Source organism: Clarias gariepinus, chromosome 14, assembly GCF_024256425.1.
Source record: "Clarias gariepinus isolate MV-2021 ecotype Netherlands chromosome 14, CGAR_prim_01v2, whole genome shotgun sequence".
NCBI lineage: Eukaryota > Metazoa > Chordata > Actinopteri > Siluriformes > Clariidae > Clarias > Clarias gariepinus.
The window spans coordinates 25,615,362-25,637,235 of NC_071113.1; the positions used below are offsets into that span (position 1 = coordinate 25,615,362).

Genomic DNA, 21,874 nt, shown 5'->3' on the forward strand with positions numbered 1-21,874 from the left:
GGGTTTTTTTTCCTTCTGTCCTTTTTTTCAGAACTATTTCGCACGCAATTTCTACAACATGAGAATGCTGGCTTTGTTTGTGGCCTTTGCGATCAACTTTATCCTGCTGTTCTATAAGGTAAAGATGTGCTGCGTGCTCCGGGTAACGTCACGATCCTCACCGGATTTACAGAGTGTATACTGTAGTATTGTATTTTACAGTATCTTTATAAGTCTGATTTTTCTTCATAATAAACATGCAGGGAGTCACGAACGGGGACACAAGTAATAGTTTAAGAAAACAGACAAAAAGCACACGAGGTCACGACCAAAAACAACCAAGATGTCACTTACGTCCAGAAACACACTCTTATCCTCAATACTGTTTATGTCCAGGGATAGGGATTTCATTTTTTTACATTTTGTAGGTTCTTCACTTCCTCCTTTTAAATGCTTGTTTAGGCATCTTCAGGGTTCGAGGTTTGATTTCCACCTGGGGTCTGTGTGCAGGGAGTTTGCATGTTTCCTCCCACAGTTTAAGGACATGTGAATTGGCATTTAAAGATTAGGCGAATTGGCATCCCCAGATTGCCCGTAGTACTTGAGCATGTGCATGCTTGTATGCCATGAGGTGCCTACTGCTCTGAATACCGAGAAAAAGCCTCCAGGCCTCCTGTACAGAACGATGATGATGATGATGACGATTCAGTTATTTGTCACATGTAACTCAGAGCACAGTTAAAAGATTTTTTCAAATATCTTAGCCAGGATACAGCGCCCTGGAGGGGTAAGGGGTTAAGGGCCGCGCTCAAGGGCTCAACAGCGTTACAGTAACTTACAGTAAAAGATCTGGGGCTCGACCCACAACCTTCCGATCAGTAACCCACAGCTTTATCCGATAAACCCATCACGGTGATTTATCAATAAATGTAAATATATGGCAATCAAATGTTAATAAATAATGATAAAATGTTTATTCTTCTATCATTCTTCTATGTACAGTATAAAACAATCCTGATTTGAACTATGACCCTGACTAGGCAGTTACTAAGGATAAAGAAATGACTGATGTCAAAGCATCTGGTCTATAGCTCATAAAACCTGCACTTAACACAACGTCTTTGTGTATCTGTAGGATGCACACCTCTTATTTTAACCATATGAACATTGTGGCTTTTTTTTTTTATTACATTTTTATTTTATTCATTTATTTAATGTTTTTTTTTTTTTTTCAAAATATGTGTAGAATGCAATAGCTGTTCATTCCTAGTATGGCCTTTATTAGACCTGGTTGTTGTTGTTGGCAGGTTTCCACTTCCTCCGCAGTAAAAGAGGAAAAGCAGGTGGTGTACAGCACGCCATCACTGGACACCGGGCTGCGGTGGGACACGCAAAGCGACCCGTCCAGGGAGCGTCCCGTCACTGTGCACTTCGTGCTAGAGGAGAGTAGCGGCTACATGGAGCCCACGCTGCGCATCCTCGCCATCCTCCACACCATCATCTCCTTCTTCTGCATCATCGGATACTACTGCCTAAAGGTGCGGCTCCCGCGCATGTGAACGCTTAATGTTTGACTCTACAAAATCAAAGTGTAGTAACCAGGGATGGGGATCACCAGGGACCTGCCGATACGATATTATCACGAAAACGAGATGCCGATTCGATTTGTATTATGCACTAGATATGATTTCCGACAGTACATATATTTTTTGTATCGTGTGTTGCTACAGTATGTGAAACAGTAAGAACACTTTTTTATGTGCTGTGGGCTTGTGGAAGGTTCAGGTTTCCCCTGATGATGTTTGTTATTTGATTCTTAGACTTTGGGGTCATTAGGCAACCACAGATTTACTCAGTACTCAGTACTAACCCAGTTTGAACAGTTAAATGAGAAAACAAGATGGTGGAACTGTTAGGATATTATCCGCTTCTTTAGCAATCACTTTTTACATAAAAATTAATTGTCCAGAAATAATGGGCTTCGCTCTTCTGTTTTCTGTTTGATATTTATCAGCATTAAACAATTAACCCGGTAAATGCATAACGGCATAAACAAGCGGGTCTTTGTGTCGTCCAGGTCCCCCTGGTGATCTTTAAGAGGGAGAAGGAGGTGGCCAGGAAGCTGGAGTTTGATGGGTTGTATATCACAGAGCAGCCATCTGAGGATGACATTAAAGGCCAGTGGGACAGACTGGTCATCAACACCCAGTGAGTTAATGGCATTTATAACTCACACACACACACACACAGAGTCACAGGCAAAGATTGTTGAGTGCGAGTCAGCAGCCCGGATCATTAAAGAGCACTGAACATCTACACTATTACAGAATAATAGAAATGGCTCCAGGCATCAAGAAAGAAAATTACAGTTTAAATGCCAGACGATGTGAACAAGCAGCCTGGACAACTACTCTGGATTACCTGGCTATATATATTTTATTTTATTTTTATTTTTTATCTAAAAAAAAAAAGGAGTGGAGATTTATTCTAAAAAAACAAAGATCAGACACTTTTTTCTCTTTATGGGTGTTAGTTTTGGTTAACTTTGGTTAGGAGCTGTGTTAATGCTCCGTCTGAAACAATATCTCAGATATTAAATGCATTTCTGTTTGTATTTCACTCCTCCTCCAATTGCGCTGTTTCAGTGTCTATGTTAATGAGCTTCTATTGAGCCCCGCCCCTCCAGATAACAGCAGATCTAAGCAACAAGTCAGGGGGAGGGGATCTTCTTATATGAGGTCACAAAAGGGGGAAAAAGTCTATTTATCTATTCACCAAAATATGTTTGCGTCAGAAATATATTTATGCATAGCTATTACATACGTTTTTTTTAACATTTATTTAAATCTTTCAGTCGTCAGAGTCCAAACGTTTGAAAAGTAGTGTACACGTCATGGCTAATTAAATGATCAAAACGTCTGTTTATTTCCCATGTTGTATCTAGATCACTTCTAATAAAATTCAGTTCCAACATATTTTTTCTCTTATTTTATTTAGTTTATTTTTATTATACACCTGGTGGCTCAGCGGATAACACCGTCCCCGTAACCTCCCGGGCTGGGGGTTCCAGTCTCCCGTGTGTGTAGTTTGCGTTTTTTTCCCTGAACTAAACGTTTCCTCTGGGTATTTTGGTTTCCTGTATCAGCCAAACACTGACTTGGAAGCGTTGTAGGCTGATCTGTGTTTCTAAGTTGCCCTTTAGCGTGAATGTGGATGTGTGAGTGTGTGTGCTTGGTGTTGCACGAGGTCTTCAGGAAAATGCCTTTATGTACAGTTTAAAAAGACAAATAAGGCAAATATTGTATGAAGTCATAGGGCATTGTGACCAACCACTGTTGTTTATGTTTGTTTGTTCCTGATGCTCTTTTATTTCTCTGATTCTCAGATCCTTTCCAAACAACTACTGGGATAAATTTGTGAAGAGAAAGGTAGGCTCATGCAGTAAAACTGTTTATTTGTGTTTAAAAGGTGATGAATGTATTTTTTTTTAACCATTTAATGCTTATTATAGGTTCTAACCTGTGTGTGTGTGTGTGCAGGTGATGGATAAATACGGCGAATTTTACGGGAATGACCGTATCAGTGAGCTGCTGGGGATGGACAAAGCCGCGCTGGACTTCAGTGATGCCCGCGAGAAGAAGAAACCCAAGAAAGACAGCTCGCTAGCTGCCGTGTGAGTTTAAACGTGCACGCTCGTGATGTAACGCCTGGACCTGTGCACACACACACGCGTTATTTATTTTAGTTTTTAAAGAACGTCTCCTACTTTTATTTCTACTTTCGGCTTTGTGTTGGCGTCTGCATGGGTGTGTGTGTGTGTATGTGTGTGTGTGTGTGAGTGTGTGAGAGAGGTTCAGACAGCAGTGCAGTTATTTCACAGTGCCAAATCCGCAATAATCTAACCTGATAGATCCTGGCAGGCTGGTGCCTGGATGAGAAAAACACAGGTTGTATTTTTAAACGTATCCCTGCAGGGGGCGGTAATAGCTAAAGGTCAGCGTCTATCAGCCTACTTTAATAACTTGAAAAAAAATATTTCCTAAAATGACACCGCCTACGTTTAAGGCAAATATATTTAAAGGTTTGCGAAACTGTAGCACACAATAGTACATTACTTAGATATATAGTTTTATTTGCCTGACATTGGGGGTTATTATTATTATTAATATTATTGTCATGATTATTATGATTATTATTATTATAATCCGCCATTAAGCGTTTTTAAAAGGTTAAAGGATTTTCTTTTGAGGATATTCCATAGCAGTTATTTTCCCTTTCTCTTTCTCTCTCTAACAGATTGAACTCTGTGGATGTGAAATACCAGATCTGGAAGCTCGGAGTCGTCTTTACAGATAACGTAAATATTCATTTAGCTTTCATGTTGCGCATCATCTAGTCCACATCATTTTATGATTATTAATCATATTTTATGTTATTATCTCTGGGTATTGTTGTATATATATATATATATATATATATATATATATATATATATATATATGTGTGTGTGTGTGTGTGTGTGTGTGCAGTCCTACCTGTACCTAGCCTGGTACATGACCATGTCCATACTGGGCCACTACAATAACTTCTTCTTTGCTGCTCATCTGCTGGACATAGCCATGGGCTTTAAGACCCTGAGGACCATCCTGTCTTCTGTTACTCACAATGGCAAACAGGTACGGAGGACAAAACATGGACAAATCAATATTAGATGTATGCATTTAATGTAAACAGTACAGTACAGTATGTCACGGTGAATTTGTCTATATTTCAGTCTGTATTTAATATCGCAGAGCATCCACAATGTACCTCCATGTGTTTTACATGGATTCCTTCAGGTGTCAGAAACCCTTTGTAACTAATTCTGTGTTGTTTTAATAACGTCTTCCACTTCCCAGAACTTTTTTTACATTTTTTTTTTTTTGGCCTTTGATTCCACCTCGATCGGCGTGTGAGCTGGACGCTGGAGCTGCATCACAGTGTAGAGAGAAATAGATCACCGTCATGTCCGTGAAATCCTTCTGATACGATCTCTGCTTTATCCTGGTGTGACCTCACAAAGCGACGACGTTCACACGACCCACCGCTGTTATCGAAGGCTCTGATAAAGACATGTTCAACAAAACATTTCAAACCAAGTCAAGATTTTGACAAACGAACCAGAACTAGCGTGGCTGTGGGGTCTGAAAGTCTGAGACTACATCTTTTTTTTATTATTGAAAACTTATTGGGAATAAAGATAGCAAGATTAAAAATAGGGAGAAGTTTAAAACCAAACAAGGAAATGTTGTGCTACACAAGGACGGGAATCACCAGGGGCCACGTGGTACGGTATGATCGTGATGCCCAGGTGAAAATATTATGATTTCATAAATATCCTGTTACATTCCACAGGGTTGAGGGTTTGATTCCTATAACTAGAACATTTCTATAATAGAAAATACAGTTGTATGGGTTAGTGGTGGCTCAAACGGTTAGGTGTATATTACTAGGTTTCTAAAGGAAGGTTAGGGGTTCGAGCCCCCAACTACTGTGTTGCTACTGTCGAGTCCTTGAGCAAGGCGTAACCCTATCTGCTCCAGGGGCGCTGTATCCTGGCTGACCTTCCGCTCTGGCCCCAGCTTTCTAACTGCGATATGCAAACATTTAGATTTTCCTTTAGATTAATATTTATTATCATGATCATAATAAATCATGCACTTCTCATACAAATACTGTACAAGCCGGCAAAGTTCTAAGATTTTTATTTCTTCAGTTCTTTATTTCCTTTCCTTTCGGAGAGCCGGGTAAAGTTAACTTCACTGCATCCAGTAGTTGCTGGCAGAGAAAAAAAGTGTCTGTTTTAAGGGATGATGGGTTGGGTTGAGTCACACCCAACTGGGAAGAACTCTGTTTTTTGGCTTAGTAATGTAGGTGTTTTTAAATCTTAAAAAATCTAAATCAAGCAGCCAGTGGTGGGAACACTGGAGTAAAGCGATGGAGGAGATTCTGGGGGGAAACAAATTGTGGATTACAGTTTATAGGGTCTATATACAGTATGACTTACGCCAGTTTCTTTAGGTACACCTAGTTAGTACTGGGTTGAACCCCCTTTTGCCTTCAGAACTGCTTTAATTCTCCAAGGCTTGGATTCAACAAGGTGCTGGAACCATTGCTTAGAGACGTTGGTCTTTACGGACATGACAGGATCATGCAGAAGCTGCAGAATGTCAACTGCACATCCATGATGCGACAGTGAACGAGTACAGTGAACTCATTGTCATGTTCAAGAAACCAGTTGGAGATGATTGTAGCTTTGTGCCATGATGCATTACCCTACTGGAAGTTGTGGTCATAAAGGCATGGACATGCAGTAGTGCAACTGCATGCAGTTGAAAAGAGATTTTGAGTCGTTTGAGTTACTGTCGCCTGTCGAACCAGTCTGGCCGTTCTTCTCTGACCTCTGGCATCAACAAGGCATTTCCTCCCAGAGAACCGTCCTCACTGGATATTTTCTCTTTTTCAGACCATTCTCTGTAAATGGTGGTTATAGGTGGTTGTGAGTGGAAATCCCAGTAGATCAGCAGTTTGGGGAACACTCAGACCGATCATATGGCACCAACAACCATGCCACATTCAAAGTCACTTAAATAGCCTTCCTTCCTCATTCTGATGCTCGGTTCGAACTTCAGCAGATCGCCTTGATCGTGTCTAGACGCTTAGTTGTGCTGCTGCTATGTGATTGGCAAATCCTTATTAACAATAAAGTTTATAATTGATTAGTCCAAATGCTCCAGTATAGAATATAAGACATTTTACTGTGTGTGTGTGTGTGTGTGTGTGTAGCTTGTGTTGACAGTAGGCTTGCTGGCGGTGGTAGTCTACCTCTACACCGTGGTGGCCTTCAACTTCTTCCGCAAGTTCTACAACAAGAGCGAGGACGGAGAATCTCCGGACATGAAGTGCGACGACATGCTAACGGTAAGCTGACCTGCGAACACTGAACACTCGAACTGTAACATAACCACGCCCAGCTCACGATGAGCAGACGAGCATCACTGGTCTGATTGACTAATAAGCTTCTGAGCAGTGTGTGTGTGTGTGTTGTATCTTTTGTTAATTGTCATGCTGCAGTTTGGCGATGGCTTTGGTATGAGTGTTAATTGGCACGCTCACCCTGCGACTGCTCAGTGCGCTAATTAAGGCTGTGAATAGTACGCCCCGGCCCGAACACTCCCTCTGTAATTAAAGAAATGTCCTGAGCAGCGAACCTGAACAACAGCTTAATTAAGCTCACATTGTTACATAGCGCCTGAACCGGAGCAACGCAGCGACAGCTGAACGTGATTAAAATCGGGGAAGATAGGAGGTTGGGCTCAGGCGTGTGATGTCTATTGAACGATTTGTTAGTCCAAAAAACCCAAATGCAGGTATTGGAAAGTGTTCTAGTAGCCATTCGAGACACATATGCACAAGTCATGTTGAGAAAGAACATGAAGTTCTCCGTCTGCACAGTACAGACAGTCTTTCTACTGCAGGCAGCAGTTACGGAAATTAACCGTGTCAAGAAAAATTTTATCATCAACACTGTGTCGTCTAGGCCGCACAATGGCTTAATGATTAGCATTGTAGCCCTGCACCTCCAGGATGCGGGTTTGATTCCCGCCTCGGGTCTGCATGTGAGGATTTTGCATGTTCTCTCCGTGCTTGATGGGTTTCCTCCGGGTTCTCTGGTTTCCTCCCACTGTCCAAAAACATACAGATTAGGCTAAATGATGTTCCCAAATTGTGTGTGTGTGCCCTGCGATGGATTGGTACCCTGTCGAGGGTGTACCCTGCATTTCCCCCTAAGTCTCCTAAGAAAAGGCTCCAGGCCCTCTTGCAACCCTGTATACTGGGAAAAGTGGTATAGACATACAGTATGTACCTTTTACCATCACTCCAAAGTCTAGTCTTCACTGCTCTCCGCAGTACTGTACTGTATGTATTTATCCATATAACGACATTTTGCTTATTTAAATCTGAATAGTGAAGCTTAGTTAATGATTGCTTCAATTTGTCTTTATGTATGGGGTTGTGTTGGCTCGCTTTCTTTATTTTTTTCAGATTTAGAAACTAATTCAAATAATATAAAAATGAATGTTTTTATAAAATGTTCTCAATGATGCATTTAGTCCCTGACCTAGTGAACTAGCCTGAGGATGTGTTTGTGGTAAAGACTCCAAAGCCCTGCTTAAGTCGCTCTGGATGAACGCATCTGCTAATTTATTTATTTATTTATTTATTTATTTATTTATTTATGGTGTGTGTGTGTGTGTGTAACTGTGTGTGCTGCTGTTTTTTGACCACCGCTCCAAGAAACATGAGATCTTGTATCTCAGTAGGATCTTCCTGGTTAAATTAAAGATAGATAGATAGATAGATAGATCCATCCATCCATCCATCCATCCATCATGACAGTACATTTCGCATATAAAATACAGGCTGGTGTTATGATTTAAAGTCAAACAAGTCGAGGTTTACATCACGTAGTCTTTGTGTGCATTAATTCACGTACAGAGCACAAACAGGACAAAAAGGTTTTTTTTTTTATTTTTTATTTTTATTTTAAACATAAATGTATTTTCATGGGCTCAGTTATTAGCATTGTCTCCTTGTACTTCCAGTATCCAGGTTCGATTCCCGTCTCAGTCTGCATGGAGTTTTGTATGTTCTATCTGTGCTTGGTGGGTTTCCTCCGGGTTTCCTCCCACAATCCAAAGATATGCAGATTGGGCTAACTGCCGTTCCCAAACTGCCCGTAGTGTGTGTGTGTGTGTGTCTGTGTGTGTGTGTGCTTTGCAATGGATTGGCACCCTGTCCAGGGTGTGTACCCTACCTCTTCGGCATAGGCTCCAGGCCCCCCTCGACCCTGTATACATGATAAAGTGGTATGGAAGATGAGTGAGAGTGTGTCTTATAAAGACTGAAACACATGGAGAATCATTTTTATGTGCTTTCACACCGGTTCTGCCTGGGAACGTTTCTTTAGTTCAGGCACCATTGCACCTACTTTTTTAATTACAGTATATATTCTGTCTGGGACATGATTATATCCATAGTACACATTTCTACATTCAAACTTCACATATACTATTGTTTTATTTAAACTCCATTTGTGAATTAAACTTAAATTTTATACAAAAATGCAGAGGTGGTCCGTGATCTCAATCCTGTGCGAATCAGCCATGTCTGTAATTTGTAAAGTGAAAATTCTCCCGCAGGTGACCTGCCATATTTGGCCAAACACGAGCTCCTGTCATAATACAGTAGTCCCGTGCGAATCAGCATGTCTGTGATTTGGTGGGGTCGTATATACATTTTTTTCAAGGTTTCTGTTTTCTGTGAGCCTTTTTATCCAGAAGAATGGAAGCTGCGTTGGAGTGAAAGTATTTTGGGTGCCGGCTCATATCGATATACACCATACAACATTACAATGTGCAGAAAGAGAAAAATCAAATAGGGCTTTATTTGTATGAAATGTAATATTTTTTTTATTACAGTATGTCATATAAATATATATGTAATGTGTAATATATTCTATATTAATATAAGCGTAATATGTACAAAAATAATACCATGTAATAATAATAATAATAATGATATATATATATATATATATATATATATAATCATCATTGACCTATGCTGTGTTGGCGGGACAGATCTGTGCCACTTGTGTTTTTAAGCGATTTAACAGATGGAACTGTTTCTTTTGCTTTCAGGAAAATGGAGTTCAAAAGAAGGAATCATATATTTGGCGTTAGCGAACACTGTTTCTTCTGAACCGATAAAAATCTGCTCTGTTGTTGTGAAAGACTTATCAGTTCATTGTCCTGTTCTACAGTATCTCATCTAAAACATCTAAAACTGTCTTCCAAAATGCTTATCAGCGAGGCACTGACTTGCTCCGGGCTCGTCAAAGTGTAATAGGTGTAGCCATAACACATTTATCCAAACAACGCTGGTTAGTTAAAGCGACGCGTTCCAATCGCCGCCATGAAAAGCTTCCGCCAGATCACACACAACATGACTTGATCGTTTCCATTCTGCTCACCGTCATGATTCAACACCAGATCAACACTCTCTCATGAATACACGCCGCCGATGGCGTTTGGATTCCATCTCTCTCTCTCTCCCTCTCTCTCTCTCTCTCTCTCTCTATCACTTTATAGCAGTTTTTTTTCTCTCTCCCAATCTCAGTGTGTCTCCTATTAAGGGCAGACAGCATGTGTGTGTGTGTGTGTGTGTGTGTGTGTGTCTGTGCTCCACTGGAGGGGTTTGACTTCCACTAAAAAAATAAAATCACAGGCTCAGATAGGATGAGGACCAGAGCCTCTGGCTACAAAAATCCCTCAGATTGATATCTGCAAGCCTTCTGGTCCCTGTGTGTGTGTGTGTATGTGTGTGTGTGTGTGTGTGTGTTTGTGTGGGTGTGCGTTTGGCTGTGTGTATCTGTGCGGGGTGTACTGTATATATAATGCTCAGAATGTAATTTGATTATTTAAAAAAAAAAAAAATTTAATGCTACTTCACAAAATGTTCAGGCTCGGGGAACATTCATCCGCAGAGCTCTTTATTCGACTGTCACTATTACACAAGCAGACGTCCTGGAGAGTTACACAATTTCAATGCTAATGAGGCGAACGCATGGCGAAAGTGTAGTGTAGTGTACCTAGTTATCCGTTTGTGAGCATGCAAAAGGTAAATGATTGACAGAAGAGGCTAGTGCAATTAAAAAGTGAGGCTAAACGATGAAATAAGGGGTTGTCAGATAGTGAAAAGATACCGAGGCGAAGGGGTGAGCAGGATTAGGACACCAATAACCAATTAGATTAGGGTTGGAACAGGAACTAATAATCAAATAAAACAAAAGCACAGGGTAGCGTTGCCATGGAGCTGCAGTGTGCAGTAAGGGAGTGTATGAAGGACAGGATAGTGACAGGCGCCTATTACGTGTTTATTTGTTCAGGACGGAATGCAGACGACCAGACAGACAAAACAGATTTCAAGAATCATAAGCTTTTATATACTGTACGTCTTGGCTGCGTATGTTTCCTCTTTTAAAGCAGTTGTTTATCTGATCTCGGTCATACGCGTCATCCTGTATAATGTTTAAAAAAAATTTTTTAGCCAACGCCAGTTAGCTTGATCTCATGCCTTTGGATTGTGGGAGGAAACCGGAGAACCCCGAGGAAACACCAAGCACTGGGAAAACATGCACACACAGCCGGGAATTGAACCCAGACCCACTAAGTCACCGCATGTGTGTGTGTTTGTTGTTTTTGCAGTGCTACATGTTCCACATGTACGTGGGTGTACGCGCGGGCGGTGGCATCGGCGATCAGATCGAGGATCCTGCTGGCGACGAGTACGAGATTTACCGCATCATCTTCGACATCACTTTCTTCTTCTTCGTCATCGTCATCCTCCTCGCCATCATCCAGGGTGAGACCGTATGATCTCACAGACATCAGTGATGAGAAAAGTCTTATTAGTGGTGATAAAGAGAGACTGACTGCTTTATAATACTACTTAAAAGTGCATCAAGGAGGTGTGTGTGTGTGTGTGTGTGTGTGTTGTAGGTCTGATCATTGATGCATTTGGTGAGCTGAGAGACCAGCAGGAGCAGGTGAAGGAGGACATGGAGGTAAGTGCACACACACACACACACACACAAGCATTACCACATCACATTGCATATTGACATCCCACTTTTTTGGTTTCCATGACAATGTTTGTTTTTATTTGTTCAGTTCTTTTTCAACACGACTGCATGTCATTTGCTTTGAGATTTATTTAGAGAATAAGCATCATGATATTGTTCTGTAACTGTTACTGTGCACTTCTGAAACTTGTTAACGGACGTTATTTTATGCACAGTGCATGTCGATCTGTTTGTCGTTTCTCGCGCAGACCAAGTGTTTCATCTGTGGGATCGGGAACGACTATTTCGACACGGTCCCTCACGGCTTCGAAACACACACCTTACAGGAGCACAACTTGGCGAACTATCTGTGAGTGCTCTGCATGTGGGTGTATGTGTGTGTGGTGAGAGAAAAAGGACTTTTTGTGTAAAAAAAAAAAAAAAAAAAAGATTTAAGAAAAAGCAAAGCAAAAAAAAAAAAAAAAAAGATATGGACAAAAAAAAAACGAGATGCTGCATTTGATGGAAGTTTTATGGTAATAAGAACAAGAGACTAAGAGCTGTAGGAAATGTGTGTCTGCATCCGTGCGTGCCTGTGTGTGTGTGTGTGTGTGCATGCATGTTATAAAGAGACGACACACAAAAGAAGACGCACAAGCGGAGAACCGACTTGATGAAAATCGTATGCTTGAGGGAGTAACAGCAACGCCATGCCAATGTAGTTAGAGACTGTTTGTGAAGAATTTTAATATAAAACTTGAGCAAATGAGCCTACAGAGAGAGTGATGACACATAACATAACGGCATGTAGCAGTAAGGGTGTGTGAGGACTCTCTAAAGAGCCGTCCTGCGGTGAGGAAGACGCTCGCTGTGTGGGGAAGAGTTGTGCTAATTACCTGGTTCCTCCATGTCTGCGTGTGTCATAACGACGTACGCGGCGCGGTCGGGGGAAAACAGCGGTGCAGACGCTTCCTGGCAGTTCTCACGCTAGTTTCATTTCGCCTGCTTTTATTTTAGAAAGAAACCGCAAAACAAGACGAATGAAATTCGTTCAGATGGGTCATATTGTTACCGCGACCATAATCCGATTTAGTTTCGATTCCAATGTGAACACAATGAATTTGATCGGAAATAATGTGAGGGTCAGGCTGATTCAATTAAAATCGATTTATGTTAAGAAACAGTTTGGAAACCCCTTTAGTCTGTACAATTTTAACTATCATATAGTAACCTGCAGAATCGAACCCATGTTCCAGTTTATGTTCCCTCCACGTCTGGTCTCACAACTTAAAATTTCTCTCCATTTGACTCTACAGAAAGTTATCACTACAAACATGGCCATTTATTTTAACTTTTTATCCATGTAGTGATTTCACTGAAAATTTATAGGCGGTTCTTTGTATTTGAGCAATTTTTGGTTTTGATCAAAACTCAAAGCGATTTACTGTAACAGGAGTTCTGACAGTGTTTCTAAATGCAAGGTTTATATACTGTACTGTGCTTCTATAATAAAAATCTTACAAAAGAAAATGTATGGTGGATGTTCCATCTAAACAGAGCATTCAACCATTTGAAATGCATCTAAAAAGTTTGCGTGCAAAACGAGATAAAAGCCACAGTTTTTGACAAGCAAGCATTTATCAAGACACTGACCTGGCTTCCGAAATACAAGATCCCAGTCTGATTGAGCATTTATGGGATGCACTGGACAAACAAGTTCAGTCCTTGGAGAACCAACCCCGCAACCCACAGCACCCAAAGTACCTGGCGCTAACGCCGCCCTGGTACCACATACCACAGTCACCCCATCAACCCATCAGGTCTTGGAATCCTTTTTTTTTTTTTTTTTTTTTAATGGAAATATCTCATTTTGCACTCAAACTCTTCAGTAATATAGGGGGAGAATATTAGCTTTAAGGGCGTCTGTAATTTAACCTGAGGTGTGTTTATAACATGACGCATTGCTTGTTTCACGCCTCTTTCATTGTTGCATATTATGTGATAATAGTAATGCAGAATGTATACATAATGATTTAACTGTAAACAGGCGTGGTGTTTTTCTTGTCAATAAAAGGAACATGATGAATTACTGCATTATAAATGGATCATATAAATGACACAGGAGATGCACTTATACACCACCACTTCTCCATAAACAGCATTTCCTGACGTTTATAAACTTTAAACATCTTAGGAGCATGTCCTCCATGCCTTTGGATAGCGCACACACTTTGAGCCTAGACTTAGTCATGTCTTAAAGGTCTGTTTTTAGTCTTAGGTCTTGTGTTAAGGCGGTAGAGTGTTGGCGATCAGTCAATCCAGTGAGGGTGTTGTTGATAAATATGAATGATGTTTTTTTTTCAATTTATCAGATGATCCGTGTGCCAGATCTCAGTGATGCTGATTGTTATGTTAATTTATTTCCATTTACTTGTTTATTTTGCAGATTTTTTGTGATGTATCTGATTAATAAGGACGAAACAGAGCACACAGGCCAGGTAATCTCCCAGTTCATCAGCTATCAGTCCTAAAGTCTTCTGATTCTCTCACTTTCTGATGCTGGATCTGTCTGGAGGAAAACTCCAATATAATAAGTTTTATGATGATTGATTTTCATGCCTTGCTGTTTTTTTTTTACCCTTTAATGGTACATTGAACTTCCAAATATATACGTTTAAATATACACAGTATACTATTCTTAACTTTTACCATTGCCTATTACTGTTATAATGTTTTATATATATATATATAACATTATAACAGTAATTTTATGACTGCCCCTTGTCCATGTATATACTGTAAGTGTTCAGTTCAGCATTTATTCGTCACATATACATTATTGCACAGTGAAATCCTTTATTCTTCGCATATCCCAGCTTTTTGTTTAGTAGGCTGGGGTCAGAGCACAGGGTCAGCCATTATACAGCACCCTGGAGCAGAAGGGGTTAAGGGCCTTGCTTAAGGGTCTGACAGCAACAACCTGGCAGGCTTGGGGCTCGAACTGTTAACCTTCTGATCATTAACACAGAGCTTTACCAAATTGAGCCACCACCGCCCCATATACAGTACTGTACAGGAGTCGAGAATAGCTCAGTGGCCTCTCGGAACGTCTCAGGCTCAAACCCCCTGACCGCTATATCATGTATGTTGCCACTGTTGGGCCCCTGAGTAAGGCCCTTAACCCTCAACTGCTCGAATACTGTATATAATGAGATAAAACTTTAAGTCACTCCAGATAAGTGTGTCTGCCAAATACTGGAAAAATGTAAATGTATGTATTGCTTTACTAGAAGTGAGAGCAGTGAAACGAGTCCTCTTCTATCTTCTATCTGATGTTATCGCAGCATCATCATGTGTTTTACTGTGTTTAGCTAGAATAGGAGGTGGATACACTTATGCCCGATTTCCTTTTTAATTAGTATTAAAATGAATCATTAAAATTAGTAGCCGAATATCCATAAAAACACGTTTAACTGACACAACAATGCGTGCATATTATGCAGCCCGCACCGTCTCGTTCCCGTCATTCATGCCTCCCGTCTCTGTGTTCTCCTGCAGGAGTCCTACGTTTGGAAAATGTACCAGGAGCGCTGCTGGGAATTTTTCCCGGCCGGAGACTGTTTCCGCAAACAATACGAGGACCAGCTCAACTAATACACATTTACACACATATACACACTACACACATGCACACCCAAACCCATAATGTGCATAGACACACACGGTCACACTCACGCACGCACAGACACACATGCACATGCACGCACGCACGCACAGACTCCAGTCCCTTGGACTTTGTTTCTCTGTGACTTACGAGGGGGAGGAGGAGGAGGAGGAGGACACCGTTCAGTCTGGAATGCGTTTGAGATTTTTAACATAGTTGAACTCTTCCCAGAACACACTGGAACATGCAGAGAGAGTGAGAAAGAGAGAGAGAGAGTCTGAGAGCTTCTCCATTCTACATTTGCTTTATTAAACTCATTAAGAGGAGCAAAAAAAAGAAAAACAAGGAGAGAGAGAGAACAGGAACGAGGAAGATGCGGAGAGATGATGTGTAAGAAAGTGACGGCGGAGGCTCATTCTTGGTCTCTTATTTGTGTGGCAGGATGGACTGATGAATGCACGGATGGATGGATACTTAAGAAAGACAGGCACCATGATATTGGCCAGGGGCAACAGAAGGGACACAGTGCCTTACCAAGCAAAGGGTGAGCTATGCAAGCTGCGAGAGAGAGAGAGAGAGAGAGAGAGAGAGAGAGAAAGCTGAATGCATAGACAGACACAGACGGACAGGAGACATGAGGGCTACAATAGGTGCAATGTACTACTAGTGTAGGTATGTAATTAGGTGTGTGTGTGTGTGTGTGTGTGTGTGTGTGTGTGTGTTTGGAGAAAGAGATAATATGACAGTGTATTAGAGTTAGTAGAAATACTTGTAAGGTTGTGTTCACACTATGTGTTTGTTTCCTTAAACTCAAACTACAATACAGAACAAGTGATGAATTTTTTAAAAAGAACAAAAAACAACCAAGACGGAGGGCAAAGCCATGAGAAACAAATAATAACTATTATTATTATTATTATTATTATTATTATTATCTCATTCCTCAGTGGTTTGTGCAAACCCCCTGCAACCCTACATAGTATAAACAGTACATGAAAGTGAATGAATAATAATAATAATAATAATAATAATAATAATGTATTTCTAGATAGCTGGATAATTTGTGCACTTTGGAGTCCCTGGTGGATATGGTACATTAGTTAAAAAAATAAAAAAGATTGCACTGGTTATTTGTATTGCCTACATCAGGGCTATTTAAGGTGGCTGAGCCGCCTTAAATCTCTTCCTCCTTACAAAGTGTTCTTCAAATCAGAAAGACTGAGCAAAGGGCGAAATCGAAATAAAGCAACTGTCGTCCTGTGCGGGTCAGTCACATCATTTCCTTCTTTTGGATAAAGTGTACCGCTTTAACTTTATCTTACTACGACAGGGGCTAAAGGAAGCGTGCAAAAAAAAAAAAAAAAGCACATAGTGTGAACACTTTGCCTAAGAGCATATACAGTGCTTGAATATTCTAAAGCCATGGGGTTGGACATGAAAGAGCGAGAGACGGAGAGAAAGAGAGCGAGAGAGAGAGAGAGATTGTAACCCGTCAGAATCACTGCTGGGTTTTCATTTCAGCCCCACCTCACTTTTTCCTACAGCATTGCTGTGTTTGTTTGTTTGTTTGTTTGTTTGTTTTTCCTTCCTTTTTTTTGGTAATGCATTTATGCAACGGCAAAGTTAACTCTTTATATACAAATTCTAGAACTCTATCTAAGAAAAAAAAAAAGTTTCATTTTTGCATGTTTATTATGCAAGTTTAAGACGAACGTTTAAAAAATGAAAAAAAGACGCAAAACTATCTACGGTCACAGCGACACTTTTGTAGGTTGAAGATCATTTACGATATCTCTATGCTACCCGAAGTGTTGTTGTGGGCTTTCTTGTGTATTACCAACCACCCGCCATTAGCCGAGGAGCCGCTTCGGTCCGGGCGTCCTCAAGACACCGTGGGAACACGAGCGCGTGAACGCGATCATCATCTCCATCCGAACGGACTACGCTAAAGCTAAAGCGATGCTCGTCCACAGAAGCCAAATCATCTGAGTCGACAGCGTGAAGCTCAGAGATCTTCTCATCAGGACGTCTATCAATCTCTTAACACGAACGACCTCACGTTACATCCCAAGAGTCAACGCGCATATCACTATCTGACTATCGGAAATGTATCATATAAAGTATTAATTATTATAATTAATAATCACGTCTTCAACACCATCACTGCATTATTTATTTTCCGTGTACGTTCCATAGACCATGAAGGAAAGCGCTTTTCTTATTTGTCACACGAAATAATGTGAAAACCATTGCAATAATTGGCTCAAGCCAATCTATAAAAGTGGAATTTTACTCATGTAAAGAATTTTGATAACAAACATCATGGAGAAAAAAAAAACTCATAGGAAAATAATCTGTTACAACTGAGTGTGCTGTTCAGAGTTGTGAATACATAACTGTGTGTTAAACCTGTAAAGGAAACTTAAACACAACAATGGACTTGCATGATTTTGAACAATAAATGCCTATTTATGGAAGGGTGTTGAGGCTGCATTTATGTACTGTACACTTTATCTTTATCACATTTTCTTTTTTTATATATATAAAATTTCTGAAACATTGCTACCTTAGGTACATTTCTTCTTTCAAGGAATAAATTCTTTAAGCTAGTGAAATTATTTGCCAATGAAACACAAAACACATTTCGCTTGGACCTTTAGTAACATTTGATTAGAAATAAGCTTATTAATCTTATTTTAAGAAATCACAGATAAGTTTGTCTAAATACAAGAATATTTCACTTGGCAAGCTGCTATCATTTATTTTGCAATGCATCAGCAACATCCTCAGATTTAACGAAACTAAATGATCAATAAAACACACAGTAATAAACAGACAGTAATCACATGGTAAATGTTAACACAGTCAGGGGAAAACAACATGTTGCTTTTAGAATAGTGATACTCTCAGATTAGAGGAAAACATGCCAACTGTTAATGAAAGTTTACAACGTGAAAAGCTTTTTAATTGAGTTTCATTTCAATAGACTTGATAGGTTAGTATTTTGTCTTTCCTAAATAAGCATTTTAGTTCCATAACAATAAGTGTTTTATTTAATAATTCTATTAAAAGTGATTTAATCAAAGACTTTAATATTGCTGATATTCTTGCAACAATACATAGTGGGCAATATGTATTGCGTCTGCTCAACGCTATTGCCTTGTATCATCTTTACCTCCTTTTTTTTTTAAACTGCTAGATATCATTTGGTTTCTGATGCGCTTTTGAAGTGAAACATGAAACGGAAAAAACAGACAGCATCTCAACTTTCTATTTTTTCTGCTGGTCCTTTTGTCCATTTTTTTGTCCAATATATTATAGTGTAATCTATAAGCATACGTCTGTTTGCAATACTCAACAACTCTGAATGCCAACTCCTTATTGCTAAACCACTTTAGTTTTATATCTAGACAAGCCATCTTTGGATGCCAAACTTGGACACAAGAGATGCACCGATCGCAATAGTCTTGGCTGATGCTGATTTAGATTTTTCTCGAAGTCCGAACTGCTGATTTCGATTTATTATTTTTTTCTTGCTTTTTAAAAACTATCATTGTACACAAAGCTTTTCTTTAATGGAAAATTCAACTGTACTAATGTTCATACCAAATTATGGGCTGATTAAAGAAATACATTTTAAGTTTTCTCAAAAACTGCACAAAATTACAGGCCTTTCACACAAACAAATCTAAAACGTTATTTTAGTTAAAAATTCAATTTGTTTGTTCATATTTTGTGTTTGGTATCGTAGGTGTGTTAGGACCATGCTGGACTTCACAAACACAGGATCACAGTTCGCTGGACTGACTTCAGTCTTAACATTTGAAAAGTTGATTTGTGATAAAGGTTTTACCAAGCCGTGACTTCCGAGACGGCGGTGTGAAGATTATGTGGCGTTTCTATCTATTCAGCAGATCGCTCTAATCTGGACTGATCCCAAATCTGCTTGTGCTGTTTGGCACGAACCTTTCGGGCTGCTTACGTCTATGTGTATCTTATCCAATGCCAGCTGTTTATCTCGAGATTTGAAAATGTGCGTTCTTTCGGCTTTCTATGCTGCCTGACACTTCCATTAGCTCAGAGGTTAATCCCGGCACTCAGCTGGCAGCTAAATCAATAGCAACACTCTGATCGTATCTGACTCATAGTCACCTGATTACTCACGGTACTCACACGTTGGCTTCCAACAACTCTTTGCTTGGGCTCTGTGTCTGTGACAAATCCGAGCCTTTGTTATCTGCCCGGCTGGATTCCTGTTTTGATCCTAGCCTGCTCGCTGCTCACATCTTTAGCCTGTTCTAATTCATGCTTGTTTGCTGCTTGCCTGACGATTCGCCTGCCTCACATTTCTGAGCATTATCTTGCCCTTTTTGTCTTTGTCTCCCATAATAGCATTAATAAAGCCAGAAAACATGCACTTGTATCCATCTGTCTAGTATCATGTACTGTTAAATCCTCTTAATCCTCTTAACCTCTTTGGAACATGTTAGAATTGGTATTCATGGAAGTTTTCTATGGCTGTTAATAAATAAAAAAAAATTGCAAAGGCCCAGCGGTGACCGTCAACCTTTTAATCTTAATACCATGGCCGACTCTGCACACGTCCTACTGAGTTACAGGACAAGAAATATAAACTGTCCTGTGTAAAGTATAAGACAAATAAAAGCTTCTTAATCCTTTCCATAGATAATGTAATACCTTGTTCTGATTAAACTTTATAAAATTACATGACTGACAAAAAAACATGCTGTTTGCGTGCATACGGTAACGTCCAATGTACAAGCGTCTGGAGGCAGTGTTATGGTCTGGGGTTGCTTCAGTTTCTCAGGTCTAGACTCAGCAACGTCATGTGGCAATAAAATAAAGTCAGCTGACGAACTGAATGTACTGAATGACCAGATTATCACATCAGTAAAGTTTTTCTTCCTTGGTAGCATGGACATATTCCCGGACTCAGATTAAGAAAGTGGTTCTGGGAGTACGGACTATTCGTGCAGAATGGTGTTCCCTGTATCTCGCACACTTACTGGATGTCAAAATGTAAAATTCTTACCCAATATAACACAAGACAGGCATTTTCTGCCCAAATAGGACATATTTGGTCCCTTTAAACACCTAAAAATAGAAGAATTGTAGATTTGTTGGACCAGAAAGGTGGAAAAAGGTAGATTTGAGTTTTATGGAAGACTGATTCAGTCGGTGGGTGGAAGCTACTGCCACTGCAAAAGCAGACACAAAAACGGTGGCAAAATTCTTATGCAATGTAGTCAGTCATCCCACGGTTTTTGGCATCCCATACAGTACATGATCCTGAACTTTCCTACATTTAAAGTCTTTGGGATGCACCGGAGAAGACTTTTACGGAATGGATCGACTTTCTCATCACCAATATAAAAAGCTCTCATGAATTAATTCTGCGATGTCACATTATAAGGTTGTTGAAACAGTAGATGCACACCATAATTAAAGCAATCCAATAAAATATTAAAAAGTGAATTTTTTGTTGTTGTTGCTGTTGTTTGTTTGTTTTTTTTATCCAGGGAGCGTACGAGTGAAGTGTTCTCTAAAGGCTTACAGTACTACATCTTTACTTGCCAACTATTGTGCAACTTATTAGCTGTTAAATTTAGGTATAGGGGGTTTTTAGACCGCAGTTAAGCACAGAGTTACTCTATTTAATAACACATTATATCGGATTGGACCGAAGCACCAGGTTATATGTTGAGGATTTTATATTATGTGTGCTTCAGCATCGCAGAAAAACACAATGCAGTACATGCACAGTTTTTTTTTTTTTAATGTATATATGTTTCTTAGCAGTTTGGAGAAAAAATGAAAGCAGTCAGAGTTACAAAACCCATACTGTGCATGCACTTTCAGTTCATTTAATTCCTTCACCCCTAGGATTCAGACTATTTACATCAATCCTATAAATCTAACACAGCTTGCATCCACTATGTGCTCCCAACATGCTAAATCAGAGATTAGTTACCCACCTCCTGGGGACACGCTGCCCTGTGCACATTGTGACCCTCACTCATTCAAGTTGCCTACAAACGACTTTGTGTCAAACTATTTTACGACATACCCTAATGTATAACTCTGTTGTGTTGGCCAAAAAAAGTAAAGCATTCAGCATCCTACACGTATCCAATATCTGAAAGAAGTAAATGGATCAGGGAAGAAAAATAGATTTCAGTCAAGCTTAGTCAGAGGTCCTGGTGTCAGAGGTTGCTGCAAGTAAAAAGTTCTTTTTCGCCACCCTCGAAAAATGGCATGAAAAGCACCAAGAAAAATGAAAACTTAAAACTGGATCACATAATCACAAACGGCAACAAGGTTTAAACAGAGGAAAGGGTGATTCAGTAGCAATGGATTTGGCAACTCTTTGTTTTTACTGTAAATTGATATCATGTGGGTGTACGCAGACAGTTATGGACGTGCTCTGTTTTATATTAAGCAGTTTTAAATCAGATCTTCTTTGTTTAGGTGTTGAATCCGAGTTATATAATAGGGAAAAGAAAAAAAAAAAACTTGCAGTGTGCTCCAAGTGTGTTTGAAAAGCC

General features: G+C 39.9%; 1 protein-coding gene across 1 annotated transcript in view; it reads left to right on the forward strand.

Moving 5' to 3' along the window:
- Positions 1 to 17,779, forward strand: part of ryr2a (ryanodine receptor 2a (cardiac)) — a 146,971-nt gene extending 129,192 nt beyond the window's left edge. The window contains exons 95-107 of the mRNA XM_053510837.1: positions 32 to 118; positions 1,287 to 1,517; positions 2,057 to 2,187; positions 3,365 to 3,407; positions 3,519 to 3,652; positions 4,276 to 4,336; positions 4,509 to 4,655; positions 6,805 to 6,939; positions 11,289 to 11,445; positions 11,583 to 11,647; positions 11,914 to 12,014; positions 14,091 to 14,142; positions 15,203 to 17,779. Coding sequence (XP_053366812.1) covers positions 32 to 118; positions 1,287 to 1,517; positions 2,057 to 2,187; positions 3,365 to 3,407; positions 3,519 to 3,652; positions 4,276 to 4,336; positions 4,509 to 4,655; positions 6,805 to 6,939; positions 11,289 to 11,445; positions 11,583 to 11,647; positions 11,914 to 12,014; positions 14,091 to 14,142; positions 15,203 to 15,298 — 1,440 coding nt within the window. The 3' untranslated portion in view covers positions 15,299 to 17,779. The remainder of the gene's footprint in view (positions 1 to 31; positions 119 to 1,286; positions 1,518 to 2,056; positions 2,188 to 3,364; positions 3,408 to 3,518; positions 3,653 to 4,275; positions 4,337 to 4,508; positions 4,656 to 6,804; positions 6,940 to 11,288; positions 11,446 to 11,582; positions 11,648 to 11,913; positions 12,015 to 14,090; positions 14,143 to 15,202) is intronic.
- Positions 17,780 to 21,874: the final 4,095 nt, after the last annotated feature.